The sequence below is a fragment of the Rhinatrema bivittatum genome, chromosome 3 (genome assembly GCF_901001135.1).
Source record: "Rhinatrema bivittatum chromosome 3, aRhiBiv1.1, whole genome shotgun sequence".
Taxonomy (NCBI): Eukaryota; Metazoa; Chordata; class Amphibia; order Gymnophiona; family Rhinatrematidae; genus Rhinatrema; species Rhinatrema bivittatum.
This window is the reverse complement of record NC_042617.1, coordinates 318799241-318817248: the sequence shown is the minus strand read 5'-3', so window position 1 is coordinate 318817248 and position 18008 is coordinate 318799241. Positions and strand designations below refer to the sequence as shown.

Genomic DNA, 18008 nt, shown 5'->3' with positions numbered 1-18008 from the left:
TATCATGCCAGCAACTGAAAGCAACACATTTCTTGAATCGCCTCGGACATTGCAATGAGATACCACAAAAGCTTCTCTGATGGGGCGAAAAAGTTCTAAAGCATAGCCGTCCTTTATTACCTCTAGGACCCATTGGTCCAAAGTAATCTTGTTCCACTCTTCGTAAAATTGTGATAAACGGCAGTGCACTGCAATCTCGAGAGAGTGAACCAGCCTGGCTTCATTTTGAAGCCTCACCACTGCCGGCCCCCAGGTTGGAGCCCAGTCAGGGAAGTCTCCGGGTGCCTCGAAAAGACTGCTGCCTACGGACTCCTGTTCTGCCCCGAAGACAGTGCAGAACCGCCGCACCTCATGAAACCTAGAGCGAGGTGGAAAAGATTTCCTGAGTGTCATCTTATCCTCTGGCAGCTTATTCACTTTAGACTCCCCCAAAACCCTCATCAATTCCAGGTCCTCCCCAAACATAGAAATGACGGCAGAAGAAGACCAAATGGCCCATCCAGTCTGCCCAGCAAGTTCCGCACTTTTTTTTTTCTCATACTTATCTGTTATTCTTGGCTCTTAGTAACCTTTTGGTTCTATTTCCCTTCCACCCCCACCATTAATGCAGAGAGCAGTGTTGGAGCTGCATCTAAGTGAAATATCTAGCTTAATTAGTTAGGGATAGTAACTGCCGCAATAAGCAAGCTACACCCATGCTTATTTGTTTACCCAGAGTATGTAATTCAGTTCTTGTTGGTGGTCTGTATATAGATCCACTTATCTTCATTCCCCTTGCCATTGAAGCAGAGAGCTATGCTGGATATGCGTGAAGTATCAGACTTTCTCCCCTGCCGTTGAAGCAGAGAGCTATGCTGGATATGCATTGAAAGTGAAGTATCAGGCTTATTTGGTTTGGGATAGTAATGCCGTAAAAAGCAAGCTACTCCCCGCTTTTTTGTGAATGCAAATCTTTTTTTCCACATTCATTCACGTCCTCTAGACTTTATGGATCCACAGTGTTTATCCCATGCCCCTATGAAGTCTTTCACACTTCTTGTCTTCACCACTTCCTCCGGAAGGGCATTCCAGGCATCCACCACCTTCTCCGTGAAGAAATACTTCCTGACATTGGTTCTGAGTCTTCCTCCCTGGAGCTTCAAATCGTGACCCCTGGTTCTGCTGATTTTTTTCCAACGGAAAAGGTTTGTCGTTGTCTTTGGATCATTAAAACCTTTCAAGTATCTGAAAGTCTGTATCATATCACCTCTGCTCCTCCTTTCCTTCAGGGTGTACATATTTAGATTCTTCAATCTCTCCTCATAAGTCATTCGATGAAGGCCTTCCACCTTTTTGGTCGCCCTTCTCTGGACCGCCTCCATCTTGTCTCTTTCTCTTTGGAGATAAGGTCTCCAGAACTGAACACAGTATTCCAGGTGAGGCCTCACCAAGGACCTGTACAAGGGGATAATCACTTCCCTTTTCTTACTCAATATTCCTCTCTCTATGCAGCCCAGCATTCTTCTGGCTTTAGCTATCGCCTTGTCACATTGTTTCGCCGACTTCGGATCATTAGACACTATCACCCCAAGGTCTCTCTCCTGCTCTGTGCACATCAGCCCTTCTCCCCCCCCATCGAATACAGTTCATTCGGATTTCCACTCCCCATATGCATGACTCTGCACTTCTTGGCATTGAAGCTCAGCTGCCATATCTTCGACCACTCTTCCAGCTTCCTTAAATCCCGTCTCATTCTCTCCACTCCTTCCGGCGTGTCCACTCTGTTGCAGATCTTAGTGTCATCTGCAAAAAGACAAACCTTACCTTCTATCCCGTCCGCAATGTCACTCATAAAGATATTGAACAGGATCAGTCCCAACACCGACCCTTGCGGTACACCGCTTAAAACCGCTCTCTCTTCAGAGAGAGATCCATTTACCATCACACATCGTCTTCTGTCCGTCAACCAGTTTGCAATCCAGGCCACCACCTCGGCACTCACTCCTAAGCTTCTCATTTTATTCACCAGTCTCCTGTGCGGGACCGTATCAAAAGCTTTGCTGAAATCCAAATAGATGACATTGAGCGCTCTTCCTTGATCCAATTCCTTGGTTACCCAGTCAAAAAAGTCAGATTTGTCTGACAGGATCTTCCCCTGGTGAATCCATGCTGCCTCTGGTCCAGCAATTCTCCCGACTGTAGATAGTTCACTATTCTCTCTTTCAACAGTGACTCCATTACTTTTCCCACCACCGAAGTGAGGCTAACCGGTCTGTAGTTACCAGCCTCTTCTCTGTTTCCACTCTTGTGAAGCGGGACCACCACCGCTCTTCTCCAATCACTCGGCACCACTCCCGTTTCTAGGGATCTATTGAACAGGTTACACAGCGGACCCGCCAGCATATCTCTGAGCTCCCTCAGTATCCTGGGATGAACCTCATCAGGCCCCATGGCTTTGTCCACTTTCAGTTTCTCCAGCTCTTCCCATACATTTTCTACTGTAAATGGAGTTACATCTACTCCACTCCCCTTCAGTTTCTTGTTAACTAGGGACGGTCTTTCTCCAGGGTCCTCCTTAGTGAACACAGAACAGAAGTATTTGTTTAATATTTCTGCCATTTCTTCATCTCTCTCCACACATTGATCCTTTCCACCTTTCAATTTCACTATACCACTTTCACTGATGTATCTGAAAAATGTTTTGTCACTTCTCTTTACCTCCTTGGCAATCCTCTCTTCCGCTTGACTTTTTGCCATCTTGATTAATTTCTTCATCTCCTTCAGTTCTACCAGATATTCTTCTTTGTGCTCCTCCCTTTGGGATCTTTTATATTTCTTGAACGCTGTTCTTTTAGCCTTTATTTTGTCAGCCACCTCCTTTGAGAACCAGATAGGTTTCATTTTTCTTTTGCTTTTCTTTACTTTTCTAACATATAGATTAGTTGCCTTGGTAATTGCTCCTTTTAGATTGGTCCACTGTTGATCCACATCTCTCTCGTTCTCCCAGCCTTTTAGTTCTTCCTCCAGGTACTTCCCCATTTCATCAAAGTCCGTGTTTTTGAACTGCAAAACTCGGGTCTTTGTTCTTCTTTTCCGTATCCTTTGTGTGATATTAAACCATACCGTTTGATGATCACTGGTGCTGAGGTGGGCACCCACCTGGACATCAGAGACATTATCTCCATTAGTGAGCACTAAGTCGAGTATAGCTCCTTCTCTCGTGGGTTCCATAACCAACAATTTTCTTTCTTTTAAAAGGAAGATTACAGAGCTGAGACTTGGACCACATATCAGCTGACCAATTCGTAACCAAAGCAGATGTTGCACCGAGACCACTGCAACCATATTCCTGGCCGAAGACCAGCTCAAGTTATAAAGTGCATCAGCATCATAGGCAATCCCAGTCTCCACCTGAGTTGCCTGGCTATTAATGCCAGCATCTGAAGACTTCTCCTGAGAGACTTCTGAACCCAGCGTAAATAGGCCCTAGGCATAGACTTCCACAGTTTGCTGCTCGCAGGCTCAGCGCTGAGACTTCAAACATCCTCTCCTGATGAATATCTAACTTATGGTCCTGTGCTTCCTTTAACGCTGCCAAACCCGCAACCAGAATGATCATCTTGTTAGTGTCTGCCAAGACCAAAGCATCCACCTTCAGCAATTCCAGCAGCTACAGGATATCCTCCGTGAGGGAATACAGCTTTGTTACGACTAGCCACCGTGGGGCTCGCCTCTGGGAATTCCCATTCCTAGTTCACCAGCTTCTTGATCCTTTTAAGGAGAGGAACGGCTTTTGGTGGGCCATGGAAGCCAACCAACACCAGATCCACCCCTTCACTGTCCGACTGCTCCTGGACCACACTAATACCCAGCTCCTTCCGAACATGGGAAATAAGGGGCCTCAACTCCTCCTTATAGAACAGATGAACCACCCGCGGGTGATCTCCCTCCGTTATTGGGACCTCTTCCAGATCAGCCATGTCCTTATCCCTGTCCTGATTGACATCCAATGTGAGATCTGCTGGGTCATCCTGATCCACCCCCGGACCAACCCCAAGAACATCTTCTGGGTCATCCAGGTCTGAATCATCTGAGCCGCCAGGCCCCTCAGGATGTTCAAACCCAGTTGGCGAAGGAGATCCCCTGACCCCCTGGCCAAGGAGCCCCTCGGCTTCTTAGCAGCAGAGCGAGATAGCTGACAGAAATGCACTTCTATAGCCAGTGCTTTTCCTGGTTAAAAAGGCCTTATGCATAAGCAAAACATATTTTGAGGTAAACTCCATGTTATCCTCTCCCTTGTCCTGCCCAGAGCTCGCATCTCCTCCTCCTGACAGGATCGCCGAAGACAAGTCCTTCCAAGTTGTAGCCCTTCTCCTGCCTGACAAGCTGTTTAGGGTCCCAGTATTAATCCTGACAGGGCTCTGGGAACCTGTGGCTCTCCTACCAGCCTCATTCCCCCCGAGGGGCCCTCTCCTCCAGAACGAATCACTGCATAGCGCTGCTGCATTCAGCTGTTCCCGAGACAGGCTGCCAGCCCAACAAGCTTTCCTGCGCTGGGAAACCGCTGTCAGTGCCAACTTGTCTCCACGCAGCCAGGCCTGCTGCAGAGGAACAGAAGCTGCATGATCGCGGTGCACGGGAGAGAAGGGGAACACTGCCCAACGCAGCCTCCTGCTCCCCGAACAGCCCGAAGCTTTCCCTCTCTGGGAAATCACTGTCGAAGCCATCTTGTCTCCACGCGGCCAGGCCTGCTGCAGGGGGACAGAAGCCGCATGATCACGGCGTGTGGAAGAGGAGGGGAACACGGCCAAAGCAGCCTCCAATTCCACGAGCAGCCCGAAGTCGCAAACAGAGGAGCTTCACTACTCCCTTCCCCAGCCTAAACCAGGAACAGCCCGAGCAGTTGTTGCTGAAAGAAAAACATAACTTTTTTTTTCTTTAAAGTAACAGCATCCACAGCAAAGGAAGAAATTAATGCCAAAAAAAAAAAAGGAATACTTCTTTCCTGCTGGCAACACCTCTGGAAATGAGCCTTCAGGGGATAAGAGAGAACCAGGACCCCTGGCTCTCAGGCACTTGGATCTGCTGTGGGCTAAAGCTGATCCGGGATTACCAACCACCCGCTCGCCCAGCTCAATCTGAGGGATGGCGAAAGAAAACCTAACACTTCAGGGAGCATCATCTAACTTCTCTTGTCCTTTTTTTTCTCTTTCTTTCTTAACTGCAGGTTTGCACTTCTTCCATCTCCTGAAGACAGAGAAATACTGAGGGACTGCAGGTGGCACTCTCAGTTATGTAGGAGTGCTTCAAAGTTTTTAGTTCTCTACCTCCATCTGCTGGTAGGGATGCAAAACCGACTTCTCTGGACTGATTTGGGGTACGAACAGCAAACATGGTATATGCACATAAATCATTTTCTGTGCACCAAGCATATTTTTGTGCACGTTTAACTCCCAGTGCATTAGCATATTAATAGCTTACTGCATTGGGAGTTAACTCTCTTTTTATCCCCCGCATAAAGAAAATGTGTGCTGAAATTCAGTGAACATCCTTTATTCACATCTTATTACTCTGAGCTCTCTATCCTCAATTACTAAATATACACTTTACTGCAGGGGCTCAATCCCTCCCCCCATGTATATGCCTTCTCACGCTAGGTATGCATTTTACAAGGGGCCTCAATCCCCCCCATGGATATGCCTTCTCTCTAGGTAAACACTTTACGAGGGGCCTCAATCACCCCCCCCCCCCATGCATATGCCTTCTCATGCTAGGTATACACTATACTGCAGGGGCTTGGTCCTCCCTATCACTCTAGGTTTATACTTTGAGGGGGTTCAATCCCTCCCCCCCCCCCCCCATGCATATGCCTTCTTTCCTACACATTTTACTGTAGGGGCTCAGTCCTCCCTGTCTGTGACCAATCACTGTTGCATATGCTTTTGGCTTTCATAGCTATAGCACACTCCATCCTTTCCATTAGTGGCTGGAATCTCAGCCACATCATGAGTTATTCTTACCAGTTGTTTCCCGATCCAGACACATCTGTAATAAACTGTTTGCTGTCAAACAAGTCTCTTAGGGGCCCCTGGAGGATTTCCTTCAATACACCTTCCTCCATGTCAATCAAGACCGCCTAAAGAAGAGGAAAGCCAAATTCATTCTGGTAATTAATTCTTGCTTCCGACACGGCATTTTTCAACCTGGGGGACATGAACCACAGGTTGGGGGGGGGGGGGGGGGGAGGGCACTGCAGTAAACTGGCAGCTTCTGCCACATCCTTCTTCTCGTCCACCCACTGAAGCAGAGAGGAGATGGGAATGAGCAAGGCCATCTACCTCATCACCCCAACCCAATAAATAGGAGAGGAATCCCCTGGCCCTCTGCTGCCAAGAGAGAGGATCCAAAAAGGGAAACCAACTGACTCCCCCACTACCACAGGAAAGATGAGGAGCCACAAGTGCCAACACTGCCAAAAGAGAGAGGGGTCAGAAAGGAGAGGAATCAACTGCCCAACCCCTACCTAACAAAAGAAGATCCAAAGAAGGGAACCAGATGACACCACCACTACTAGAGAACAGCAAATGTAGCTCGGAGTAACCTGCATAGAGCAGCAGTTAATACCCTGAACATCTTGCTGGGCAGACTGGCTGCCATCATTTACTATGTCCCTATGTTAAAAAGAGGAATGGGTTATAAGGGAGAGGAGTCACCTGCCCCCACCCCTGCCAAAACATTGAGGAATGATAGTAAAGCCACAGAAGTTTTGTATATGATGCATTCGTCTCAGTGGTTAAGAGTAACTAATTAGGATGGTTGAAATAATTAAATTATTAAAATTTGCAAAGGAAAGCATGTGGAAGGAGGGGCTGGAGCTGTTGAGGTAGGGGCAGGAAAGAGATTAACGTGGTGAAGGCTGAGAGCCACTCCTCCAGCATCTGTAGTTTTAAGCACATCCTGATTGTAGAAGCTACTTTCAGCAAATGCGAATCCCTCCCTTTCACATTAGAATATAACAAAGGGTAAGCACATATAGAAACACAGACAGCGCTTCAAAAGCTTTGTTTATAGGAACAATCTTTCCACTAATGAGGTTTTGAGTTTAATATGCCATTAGGACTGTTATGGCACATTTGTCTCTGGCTTACTATGATGGGACCATGCCTTCACAGCAGTTCCTCTCACCATCTCACACACCCACCCTTCAGAGACAAAGGAAATCAGAGATGCTTACCTGTAACAGGTGTTCTCCAAGGACAGCAGGATGTTAGCTCTCACACATGGGTGACATCATCAGATGGAGTCCGGCATGGAAAACGTTTGTCAAAAGTTTCTAGAAACTTTGATAGACACATTGAGCATGCTCAGCATGTCACTATCCACACGTCCGCATGGGGTCCCTCTTCAGTCTTATAATACAGAATTTGCAAAAAATAAAATAAACCAAAAGAAACCTAACTCCACGGGGTGGCAGGAGGGTTTCATGAGGACCACCCGCTTGCCCAGCTCAATCCTGTTGTCCTTGGAGAACACCTGTTACAGATAAACAACTCTGCTTTATCCAAGGACAAGCAGGATGGTAGCCCTCACACATGGATGAATATGTAGCTACAGGTTGCTCCCAAACATAAGTTAGGCAGCACTTAACAGGTGCAAATGTGCACAACACCTAGTGCTGCTATAACACTGGGGAGAAAGCCTGCACCCAAATAAGGGGCCCAAGGCAGGAAGAGTTGGGTTTTTATGGCTGAAAAAGATTATGGGAGACCAACTGAACAAAATAACTGTCACGTTGCCCATTTTTGTTCAAACAATAATGAGAGGTGAAGGTGTGGAGGGAACTCCAGGTCGCTGCCCTGCAGATCTCGTTTACAGGTACCGCACACAAGTGAGCTACTGAAGCTGTCATGGCTCAAACAGAATGAGCCTTGACATGGCTCTCAAGTTGCGGTCCCGCTTGTGCATAACAGAAAGAAATACAGTCCTCTAGCCAGTTGGATAAGGTCTGCTTGGACACTGCAACGCCCAATCTGTTCTTGTCATAGGAGACAAAACGTTGTGTGGACTGGCGGTGAGTCGCCGTTCTGTCCAGGTAAAAGGCCAGGGCCCTTTTACAATCTAGAGTGTGCAGGACCTTATCATGAAAAAGATTTTGTATAAGGTGGGTATGATACTAAAGCCTGAAGTTCAATGACCCTGCTTGCTGAAGATGACCTTCCAGGACAGGTACTTCAGGTCGCAAGATCTCAGGGGCTCAAACAGTGCCCTCATTAGATGGGTCAAGACCACGTTGAGGTCCCAGAATACCGCTGGCGGTTGTATTGGAGGCTTGAGCTGCAGTAAACCTCGCATAAAATGCCCTACAAGCAGATGGGTTGAGATGGACGAGCCATCCATCCCCTGATATGTTCCAATGGCACTAAGATGCACTCCCACGGAGGTGGTCTTTAAGCCAGCCTCGGTCAGGTGCAACAGCTATTCCAAAAGCCTTGGGATGGAGCAGGAGAAAAGATCCAACCCATTCCCCTCACACCAAACAGAGAACTTCTTCCACTTGAGATAGTAAGATCTTCTAGTGGAAGGCTTCCTGGACTCCACCAGGACTTGAGACATGCCACCCAAAAGGCCCAGGGTCTGTAGGGGCACCCAGTCAACATCCATGCCAGAAGGGACAAGGCTCGGAGGTTGGGGAGGTGCAACCTGCCCTGATCCTGAGTGATCAGGTTCAGAGTGGTCCCCAGCCAGATCAGAGGCTGTGAGGATAGATCCTGCAGAAGCAGGAACCAGATCTGACATGGCCAATAAGGCGCGATCAGGATCATTGTGCCTCCATCCTGTTAAAGTTTCAGGAGAGTTTTCGAGACTAGTAGCGGTGGAAGAGGCTGGTACCCCAGTGATGCATCTGAAACAGACACCCCGCCCACCCTGATCAGGGAGAAGAATCAATCCACTTTCTTGTTGTTCAGAGAAACAAACAGATCTATGTCCGGGGTTCCCCACAGGTAGAAAATGTGATTCGCCACCTCATGTTTCAGGGACCATTTGTAGGGGCGGAAGGTCCAACTCAACGAATCCGCTAGTTTTCTGCCCCTGGCAAGTACACTGCTCAGAGAATGTCCTGCGAGAGAGCCCAGGACCAGATCTGTACCGCTTCCTGGCAAAGGAGGAACAAGCCCATTCCTCCCTGCCTGTTTAGGTATCACATTGTCACTTGATTGTTGGTTTGGACCAGAGCTACCTTGTTGGTCAAGTGATCCCAAAATGCCCATAGGACGTATTAGATCGCCCGGAGCTCCACGAAATTGATCTGGAGATGCTGCTCCTGCAAGGACCATTGGCCCTGGGTTCTCGCTCTAGGTGCCGGTGGATAATACTTTCTCAGCCTGTAAAAAGGGCGTCTTGAGGATTGCCGGGCTGGCTTTTTACCAGAGGACTGAGGGACTGAGGTGCTGGCAGACAACTGCTGAAGGGTTTCATGGTAGTCCTTCAGCTGCACTACCGATTCTTTGATCTTATCTCCAAAGAGATTCTCTCTGGTACAGGGTAGGTCTGCCAGATGGTCCTGTACTTCGGGTCGGAGGCATGAAGGAATGCCATGCGCCGAGCCCCAATTCCGGCCGCTGCCACTCTTGCTGCTGTCTCAAACACATCATAAGCCGAACAGACATCGTGTTTGTCACATTCCAGGCCTTGTTGAATCACCTTCTGGAAATCCTCCTGTTGTGGGAGGTGTTCCATCAGCTCATGGACTTGGTTCCAGAGGTTTCTGGAGTATTGGCTCATATAGAGCTGATAGCAGGTAATTCTGGCTGCCAATATGAAACCCGGGAAGGCCTTCCTTCCCAGAACGTCCAGGGCCTTGTGCTCACAACCTGGAAGAGTCGAAGCATGAGTACGCAACTTCTTTGCTTTCTTTAAGGCAGATTCCACCACTACAGATTGGTGCATGAGTTGGCAGCGTTCAAATCCTGTGGTGGGTTGGACCAGATAGACAGCATCAGTCTTCCGGTTCACTGGTGGGATGGAGATGGAAAGCTCCCAAAGCCAGATGACCAACTCCTTAAAGATGTTGTGCACTGGCACAGCGACCACCTCCTTAAGAGCATCTACAAATTGTAGGACCTCCAGCATCTTGTGTCTGGAATCCTGCTCCGTCAAGAGCTGAAAAGGCACTGATTCTGCCATGGCTCTCACAAACCCAGCAAAGGTTACATCCTCAGGTGGGGACTTATGCCTCTCCTCAGGGGGAGACAGTTCAGAAGGCAAGGCCTCAGAGTCCTCCATCGAGGAGAGGGATACCTCTCCCTCCCAAGGATCATAGGGAGCATCTTCCTCATTCTGCATGACCGGAGACACTTGAGGCTGAGCCCCCAGTGGGGGTTTTGTACTGAGACCGATGATCTCGGCGGTACCAAGTGCACCAGTGTGTGCCCCAAAGGCACCAGTGGAACCGGAGGGTGCACTGGCACCGAAGGCCCTATAGGCACCGGGGGCATCAACCCCAACGGTCCCTCCTCAGAGGAATCACTCACTGTGATAGCCACCAGTGGTGGCCGCATCAATGCTCCCTTCATTAAATGAGGGGACTCGGGGCAGGTTGTGTCAGCAAGACACAGAGGAGCAAGTCCAGCCACTCCAATAAAGGCGCAAGTACAGATGGAGTCGGCTCTGGTGGCGGTGGCTTGATGCCCCACAGGGCCCAGCCAACCGCCACCCGCACACGTCTCTCTAACTCTTCCTCGAAGGCTGCCAAGGACAGGACAGTTGAGGAGCAGGAGGCAGTGAAACTAGATTGACCCTGGAACAGTGGGGACGATCTGCACACTCCGTCATCAGTGGGGATCACCGTGGTACTTCCAGCTGCATGGCAGGCAATGGAGAAATTACTTACCTGATAATTTTGTTTTCCTTAGTGTAGACAGATGGACTCAGAACCAATGGGTATAGTGTGCTCCTGATAGCAGTTGGAGACGAAGTCAGATTTCAATCTGACGTCAGCATTACATATACCCGTGCAGGAAGCTCTGCTCTTCAGTATTCTCCTTGAAAAGCAATAGTGGATATGTGTGTGTTTGGATAACTTGATTAACTTGAACTGGTTGCCATGAATTTTAGCTGGAGACCGCCAGTGCACTTCAACCGAGTAACGCAGACACCTGGCACTTATAGGTGTCTTAACTATGGGTAAAGTCCGGCTTACCCGTGCTTGTCTTGCTCTCGAGGTTTCCAAATTTTGGGGCAGCTGTGGGCGGGAAGCTGAGTCCATCTGTCTACACTAACGAAAACAAAGTTATCAGGTAAGTAATTTCTCCATTTCCTAACGTGTAGCAGATGGACTCAGGACCAATGGGATGTATAAAAGCTACTCCCAAACCGGGTGGGAGGTTGCCCGAGGCCCACTTAGTACTGCCCTTGTGAATGCCGTATCCTCCCTGGCCTGTACATCCAGGCGGTAGAACCTCGAAAAGGTGTGGATGTAGGACCACGTCACTGCCCGACAGATCTTGGTAGGTGACAGCATCTTGGTTTCTACCCAGGACACTGCCTGGGCCCTTGTGGAATGGGCCTTGACTTTTAGAGGCGGAGGCTTGCCTGCCTCTACGTAGGCCGCTTTGATTACTTCTTTGATCCAGCGGGCTATGGTTGCCCACGAGGCTGCTTCCCCTTGTTTCTTTCCACTGTGAAGGACGAATAGGTAGTCCGTCTTTTGTCCGGATTCCGATCTTTCCAGGTGTCGGACTAGGAGTCTGCCGACGTTAAGATGGCGAAGAAGGTGAGAGTCTTCCGAGTCCTTATGCTCAGTCTGGGGATGGCAGCGAGATGGTTAAGTTTAGGTGGAAATACGAAACCACCTTTGGAAGGAAGGAGGAGACAGTGTGTAGCTGTATGAATCCCGGCATGAATCTGAGGAAAGGTTCCCGACAGGATAGTGCTTGAAGTTCGGAGATGCGACGGGCTGAACATATTGCCACTAGGAATGCAGTCTTCCAGGTCAGAAGTCGTAGGTAGAGACCGCAGATAGGTCTGAAAGAGGATCCCGCTAGGAAGTCTAGTACTAGATTGAGGTTCCATAGGGGTACCGGCCACTTTAGTGGTGGTCGAATTTGCTTGACCCCTCTCAGGAAGCGGGAGACATTTGGATGGGAAGATAGACTGATGCTGTTCACTTCGGTCCTGAAGCAGGCCAACGCGGCCACCTGAACCTTGATGGAGTTGAAGGACAACCTCTTCTGTAAGCCATCCTGCAGAAATTCCAGGATCGTGGCGATTTTGACTGTTTGTGGAAGGATGTCGTGGTCTTCACACCAAGCTTCGAATATAGGTCAGAGACATGGAAAACTTGCGTGCTTGGAGCAAGGTATCAATCACTGCCCCAGAGTATCCGCTCTTCTTCAGGCGAGTCCTCTCAATGGCAAGACCGTAAGAGAGAATAGAGTTGGGTCTTTGTGGAGGATCGGTCCTTGCTGGAGCAGGTCCCCTGTGTGGAGGTAGACACAGGGGGTTCCCTGCCAGCAGTCTTCGCATGTCTGCGTACCACGGCCTTCTTGGCCAGTCCGGGGCCACTAGAAGCACTAGCCCCCTGTGGTGTTCTATCTTGCGGATGATCCCGCCCAGTAGTGGCCATGGAGGAAAGGCATACAAGCAGGTCTTCCTATGGCCAGGTTTGGACGAGGGCGTCAATCTCTTAGGATTGTGGTTCTCGTCTGCGACTGAAGAACTCGGGAACTTGAGCGTTGGACCGGGTTGCCAGAAGATCCATGGCTGGTGTTCCCCAATGGTTTACTATCAACTGGAAGGCTGTGATCGACAGCATCCATTCCCCTGGGTCTAGACTCTCTCTGATGAGGTAATCCGCAGTGACGTTGTCTCTTCCTGCGATGTGGGTGGCTGAGATCCCTTGTAGGTTTGCTTCCGCCCACGTCATTAGGGGGTCTATTTCCAGGGACACTTGGCTTCTGGTTCCTCCCTGGCGGTTGATGTAGGCAACTGTCATGGCATTGTCTGACATGACTGACAGATTCTACACGGAGCCTGTGGCTGAATCATAGGCAGGCTAGTTTGACTGCCCAGGCTTCTAGTCGGTTGATGTTCCATCCCGACTCCTCCTTGTCCCATTGCCCCTGGGCCGTCAGTTCCTGGCAGTGGGCTCCCCACCCTCGTAGGTTCGCATCCATGGTGAGCAAGATCCAAGTCGGTGGGGATAGCCTTACTCCGTTGCTCAGATGGTCTTCTTGAGCCACCATTGGAGCTGGGTCCGCACCTCCTCCGGTAGCAGGAGGTGAATGGAGTAGTCCTGGGACATCGGGTTCCAACGTGACAGTAGGGACCGTTGTAGCGGTCGCATGTGAGCTCTTGCCCATGGGATGACTTCCAGGGTAGATGTCATGAGGCCGAGGACTTGGAGGTAAACCCATACCTTGGGGTGAGAACCTTTCAGCAGTCTTCGCAATTGGTTCATCAGTTTTATTCTCCTTGTAGGGGGAAGAATGACCTTGTCTTGTTTGCTGTCGAACCGGACTCCCAGGTATTCTAGAGATTGGGAGGGCTGCAGGCAGCTCTTGGTTGTGTTGACGACCCACCCAAGGTTCTCCAGTAGATTCTTGACTCTGGTGGTCACCTGAAGACTTTCCTCTAGAGATTTTGCCCTGATTAGCCAATCGTCCAGATATGGATGTACGAGGATTCCTTCTTTCCTCAGTGCCACCGCCACTACGACCATGATTTTGGTGAACGTCCGAGGGGCTGTTGCTAAGCGCCCGGAATTGGTACTGATGGTCCAGGATCGAGAAGCATAGTAAGCACTGATGATCGTGATGGACCGGGATGTGCAGATAGGCTTCTGACAGATCCAGGGAGGTCAGAAATTCTCCCGACTGTACCGCCCTTATGTCCGAGCATAGGGTTTCCATGCGGAAGTGTGGTACCCTCAGGTAGTGGTTGATAGACTTGAGGTCCAGGATGGGCCGGTATGTTCCCTCTTTCTTAGGGACGATAAAGTAGATGGAATAGTGCCCAGTATTTTGTTGGTGCCTGGGCACCGGTGTTATAACCTTTAAGGAGAGCAATTTGTTCAGTGTGGTTTCTACTTGGAGGAGGAGTGGCAAGGGGATTTCACAGATTTGGCTGGAGGGATGCTGTGGAAGTCCAGATAGTATCCCTCTAGAATGATGGTTAGGACCCACATGCCCGACATTATCTCAACCCATCTTTGGTAGAATAGGGCAAGCCTGCCCCCTATGGCTTCTTCCTGTGGATGGGTCAGCTGATTCTCATTGTGGTGTGCGGCTGGGGCCTGAGCCGGCTCCCCTCTTGTGTTTGTTCTGAAAGGACTGGCCCCTACCTGCGGGGCGAGGTGCTTGATATGTATTTTTTTTAGGGTCTAAAATGCTGTGATCCTCTGCTCTTAGATGTTCGGGGAGAGGGGCGTTGGCTTCTTTTGTTCTTGTCCTCCGGTAACCGAGGTACTGGGGATTTGCCCCATTTGTCGGCTAACTTCTCCAGTTCGCTTCCGAACAGGAGGGTTCCTTTAAAGGGCATTCTCGCGAGTTTCGTCTTGGAAGTCGCGTTGGCTGACCAGCTTCGGAGCCAGAGTTGCCTTCTGGCTGCCATGATGGATGAGACGCCCCTGGCTGAGGTGTGCACCAGGTCGGAGGTCGCATCCGTGAGGAAGGATACTGCTGGTTCTAGTGTTTCGATGGGCGTGGTGGCGTTCATGGCAAGTGACAAGCAGGCGCGTGTCACCACGGCACAGCAGGCAGCGACCTACAGTGACATAGCTGCTGCGTCAAATGACTGTTTAAGGACGGATTCCTGACGTCTGTCCTGGGCATCCTTGAGTGCCGCTCCTCCCTCGACTGGAATGGTGGTGCGCTTTGTGACGGCGCAGACCAGGGCGTCCGCTTTGGGAAACACCAGGAGTTCTTTGGCTGAGGGTTCCAGTGGGTATAGGGCTTCTAGGGCCCGTCCTCCTTTGAAATTGGCCTCCGGAGCATTCCATTCCAGGTCGATCACTTCTTGTATGGCTTGCAGCAATGGGAAATGGCGGGAGGCCTGACTGAGCCAGACCAGAAGAGGGTTCGTCTGTGGCGCTTGAGCCTGGGATGGCCAGCTCCTTCAGGCTCAGAGACACGAGGTCTGGTAGCTCGTCTTTGGAGAAGAAGCGCATCATGGTTCGGTATGGTTCCGTTCCTGGAGGAATTTCCCCTTCCTCCAGGGAGTCTTGATCTTCCTCCGAGTTCTCCGTGTCCCCTAAGGTGAGGCTTTTGGCCGGGGGAGGCACGTCTCTGGGAGGCAGAGTGGGACCTGGGAGGTTAGGGTCCTCTAGTGGAGGCTGTGGCTGTGTCACCTGTGGCACCGGTTGCATCTGGACAAAGGTTTGTAGACCTTTAAAGAATTCCACCCAGGAAAAGGTGCCTGGGTCTATATTGAACCCAGCAGCGTTCCCTGAGGGCCCCGTCTGAGGAAGGGCCGAGCTGGGGATAGAGAGGTCCGGATTCCTGTACTGGCTGGGGAGGGCCTTGCCCTGGTTCTCCCAGAGCCGCCTCGTACTGTAGACACAGGGCAGTAGCCTCTTCATGCTACGCAGCTCTTATGTGGTAGGCTGAGCAGAGGGCTTGTGCCTTGGCTTTCTTGGCCGGTGGTGCCATGGTTTGTGCGCGTAGAGTCGCTGAAACCCGGTCTGAGCGTTTATAAGCGTGTGCTGGGAGGCTTAGATATGCGCTCCGGGTGCGCTGAAGATGGGTGTGCAGGCAGCGAAGATATGCGTGCAGGCTGGTATGTGCACTTATGGAGATGCGCACGCCACTGTGCGTGTAGCCGTAACTTGTGCGCCCAGCACCATTGTGTGTGTAGCTATGCACCCGGCACCCTCATGCTCGCCGCTGTGCGCCCAGCACCTATGCGCGGGCCGCTGTGCACACAAGTATGTTATGCGCCAAGCTCGCCGCTGTACGCACGGCTCAGTTATGCAGACAGTACGGCGATCAAAGGGGGGAAATGGCGCCGGCGACTACGCGAGCAAGATGGTGACCCCCCCCGGAGGGTCTCCACGTGGGAGGACCCTCGAGCTGGAGCAGGATCTAGCCCGGACGGGGCTGATCAACCCGATGGGACAGACGCCGGCTGGCGATCTGTACAGTTATCCGAGCTTCGGAGATCGAAGACTTAAGAAAGTTTTCTACCTTACCTTGTCTCGGCGTTTCCCGCTGCGGGGGTATAGGGAAAATTACCTTCACCGCTGCGCTCTGTATCGCACCTGCTACCTCTCAGCCACTCCCGTTCCTGGGGGCCAGGTCCACGCCGGAAACCGGCTACCGGACCGAGGCTTACCTCTGAGGGATCTCGGAAATCACCTCAGGAATTCTTGACTGGGGGAGGGACCCTTAGGTATCACCGCAGGAGAGCGGGGCTCGTCTGTAGAGGTAAGATTATTTCTTCTGTATTTTAGAATTTTCTTCTTTGGTTTGGATTTTCTATCGCTGTGCAAGCGTGTGTATAGTCCCGAACTGCTAAGGAGACAGAGAAAAACTGAAGAGCAGAGCTTCCTGCACGGGTATATGTAGTGCTGACGTCAGATTGAAATCGGACTCCGTCTCCAACTGCTATCAGGAGCACACTATACCCATTGGTCCTGAGTCCATCTGCTACAGCTAGGAAAGGCCTTATCAGCCTTGGACCACTTCAGGGGCAGCACAGACAGTGCTGGTGCCTTCCTGTGCTCAGATGCCTGCGACGAAGACCTGTGGTGATGTTTCCCTGATTTTTCTCAATGCTCAGCCCAGTCTTTCCCCGGAGCCAAGGGAGATGGTGAGGATCCAGACCTGGAATGAGAGGAAACTGATCTCGGTCGATCCCCCGCACCTATTTCCAAGCTGGTCACTGGTAGCAGGGGAAGACATCGAAGGGGTCGTGACTGCAATCTCTTTACCCCTCAGCATCAAAGTCCCTTACACTGATATCAAAGACTCCAACTTTTTGGTGCCAAAAAATGTTTCCATTTTAATCGAGGATGCCCGACAGCCTTTGGGGTCATCTGGGCACCAAGATCACAACCATGGACATCATGCAATGCCCCCAGGCACAAGACACAGACCTCATGAAGGTATCTGATGGACAGAGTCTGGGGCACTGGGGGCAACAGTGGATGCTGGAGGACACCATGGGAAAAAGAACCCAGCGAGCGGTCGGTGCCCAGCAGCCAAAGGAGGCGGACCCATTAGTAATCGACCACAAACTACGAAAAAAAACAAAACAAAAAAAAACTTACCGCAGAGCCTGATAAACCCCGAAAAACGCAGAGGGACACGACTGGACTCGGGAAGAACTGGAAGATTAGTTTTCCACACAGAAAGAGCGCAAGCTCCACAACCGTGAGACTTCAGCGTCGTGGAAAAAGAGAGTCTAGAAACTTTGACAAAAAGTTCTTCGTGCCGGGGTCCATTAGATCAGTGGTCCCCAACCTTTTTTGCACCAGGGGCGGGGCTGGATTTTAGTGCATACTCATCATTTAATAACGACATTTATAATGTGAATGTGACTCAACTCACCATTTATTTATTTATTTATTTATTTATTAACTTTTTATTTACCGACATTCGTGAAGCACATCATGCCGGTTTACAATGAACTCAGGCGGGAAATACAATAAAACAATATAACATTAATAACAGAAACAAAAACAAAAATACAAATGAACCAAAGGAGCAATAACAAAATGGAGGATAGGGGAAGGAGAGGTGGGGGAGGATAGGCAGGGGGGGCAGGGCATGGGGGTAGGAGTGGTGTGGGAAGGGGGGATGGGGAGCGGAAGGGGAAAAAGGCATAGATAGATGAAGTAAAAAACAAAAAATAAAATAGAATAGAGGGAGACTATGTACCGTTGAAGTATGTACAGGTACTATTAACTATAGTAGTACTACGGAAGTGTTGAAAAACCGGCCGTATTAACTGGGCGACGGTATTCACTAGGATATAGTTTATTTAAAGGGGATACTGGAGGTGTAATGGGGGAAAGAACCATAGGTTCTCAC

General features: G+C 50.2%; 1 protein-coding gene across 1 annotated transcript in view; it reads right to left on the bottom strand.

Annotated features, from left to right (window-relative positions):
- TUBE1 (tubulin epsilon 1) overlaps window positions 1-18008 on the bottom strand; it is a 119159-nt gene that overhangs the window by 83232 nt on the left and 17919 nt on the right. Inside the window, exon 5 of the mRNA XM_029595244.1 lies at window positions 6000-6115. Within this exon, the coding sequence (XP_029451104.1) occupies window positions 6000-6115 (116 nt within the window). The remainder of the gene's footprint in view (window positions 1-5999; window positions 6116-18008) is intronic.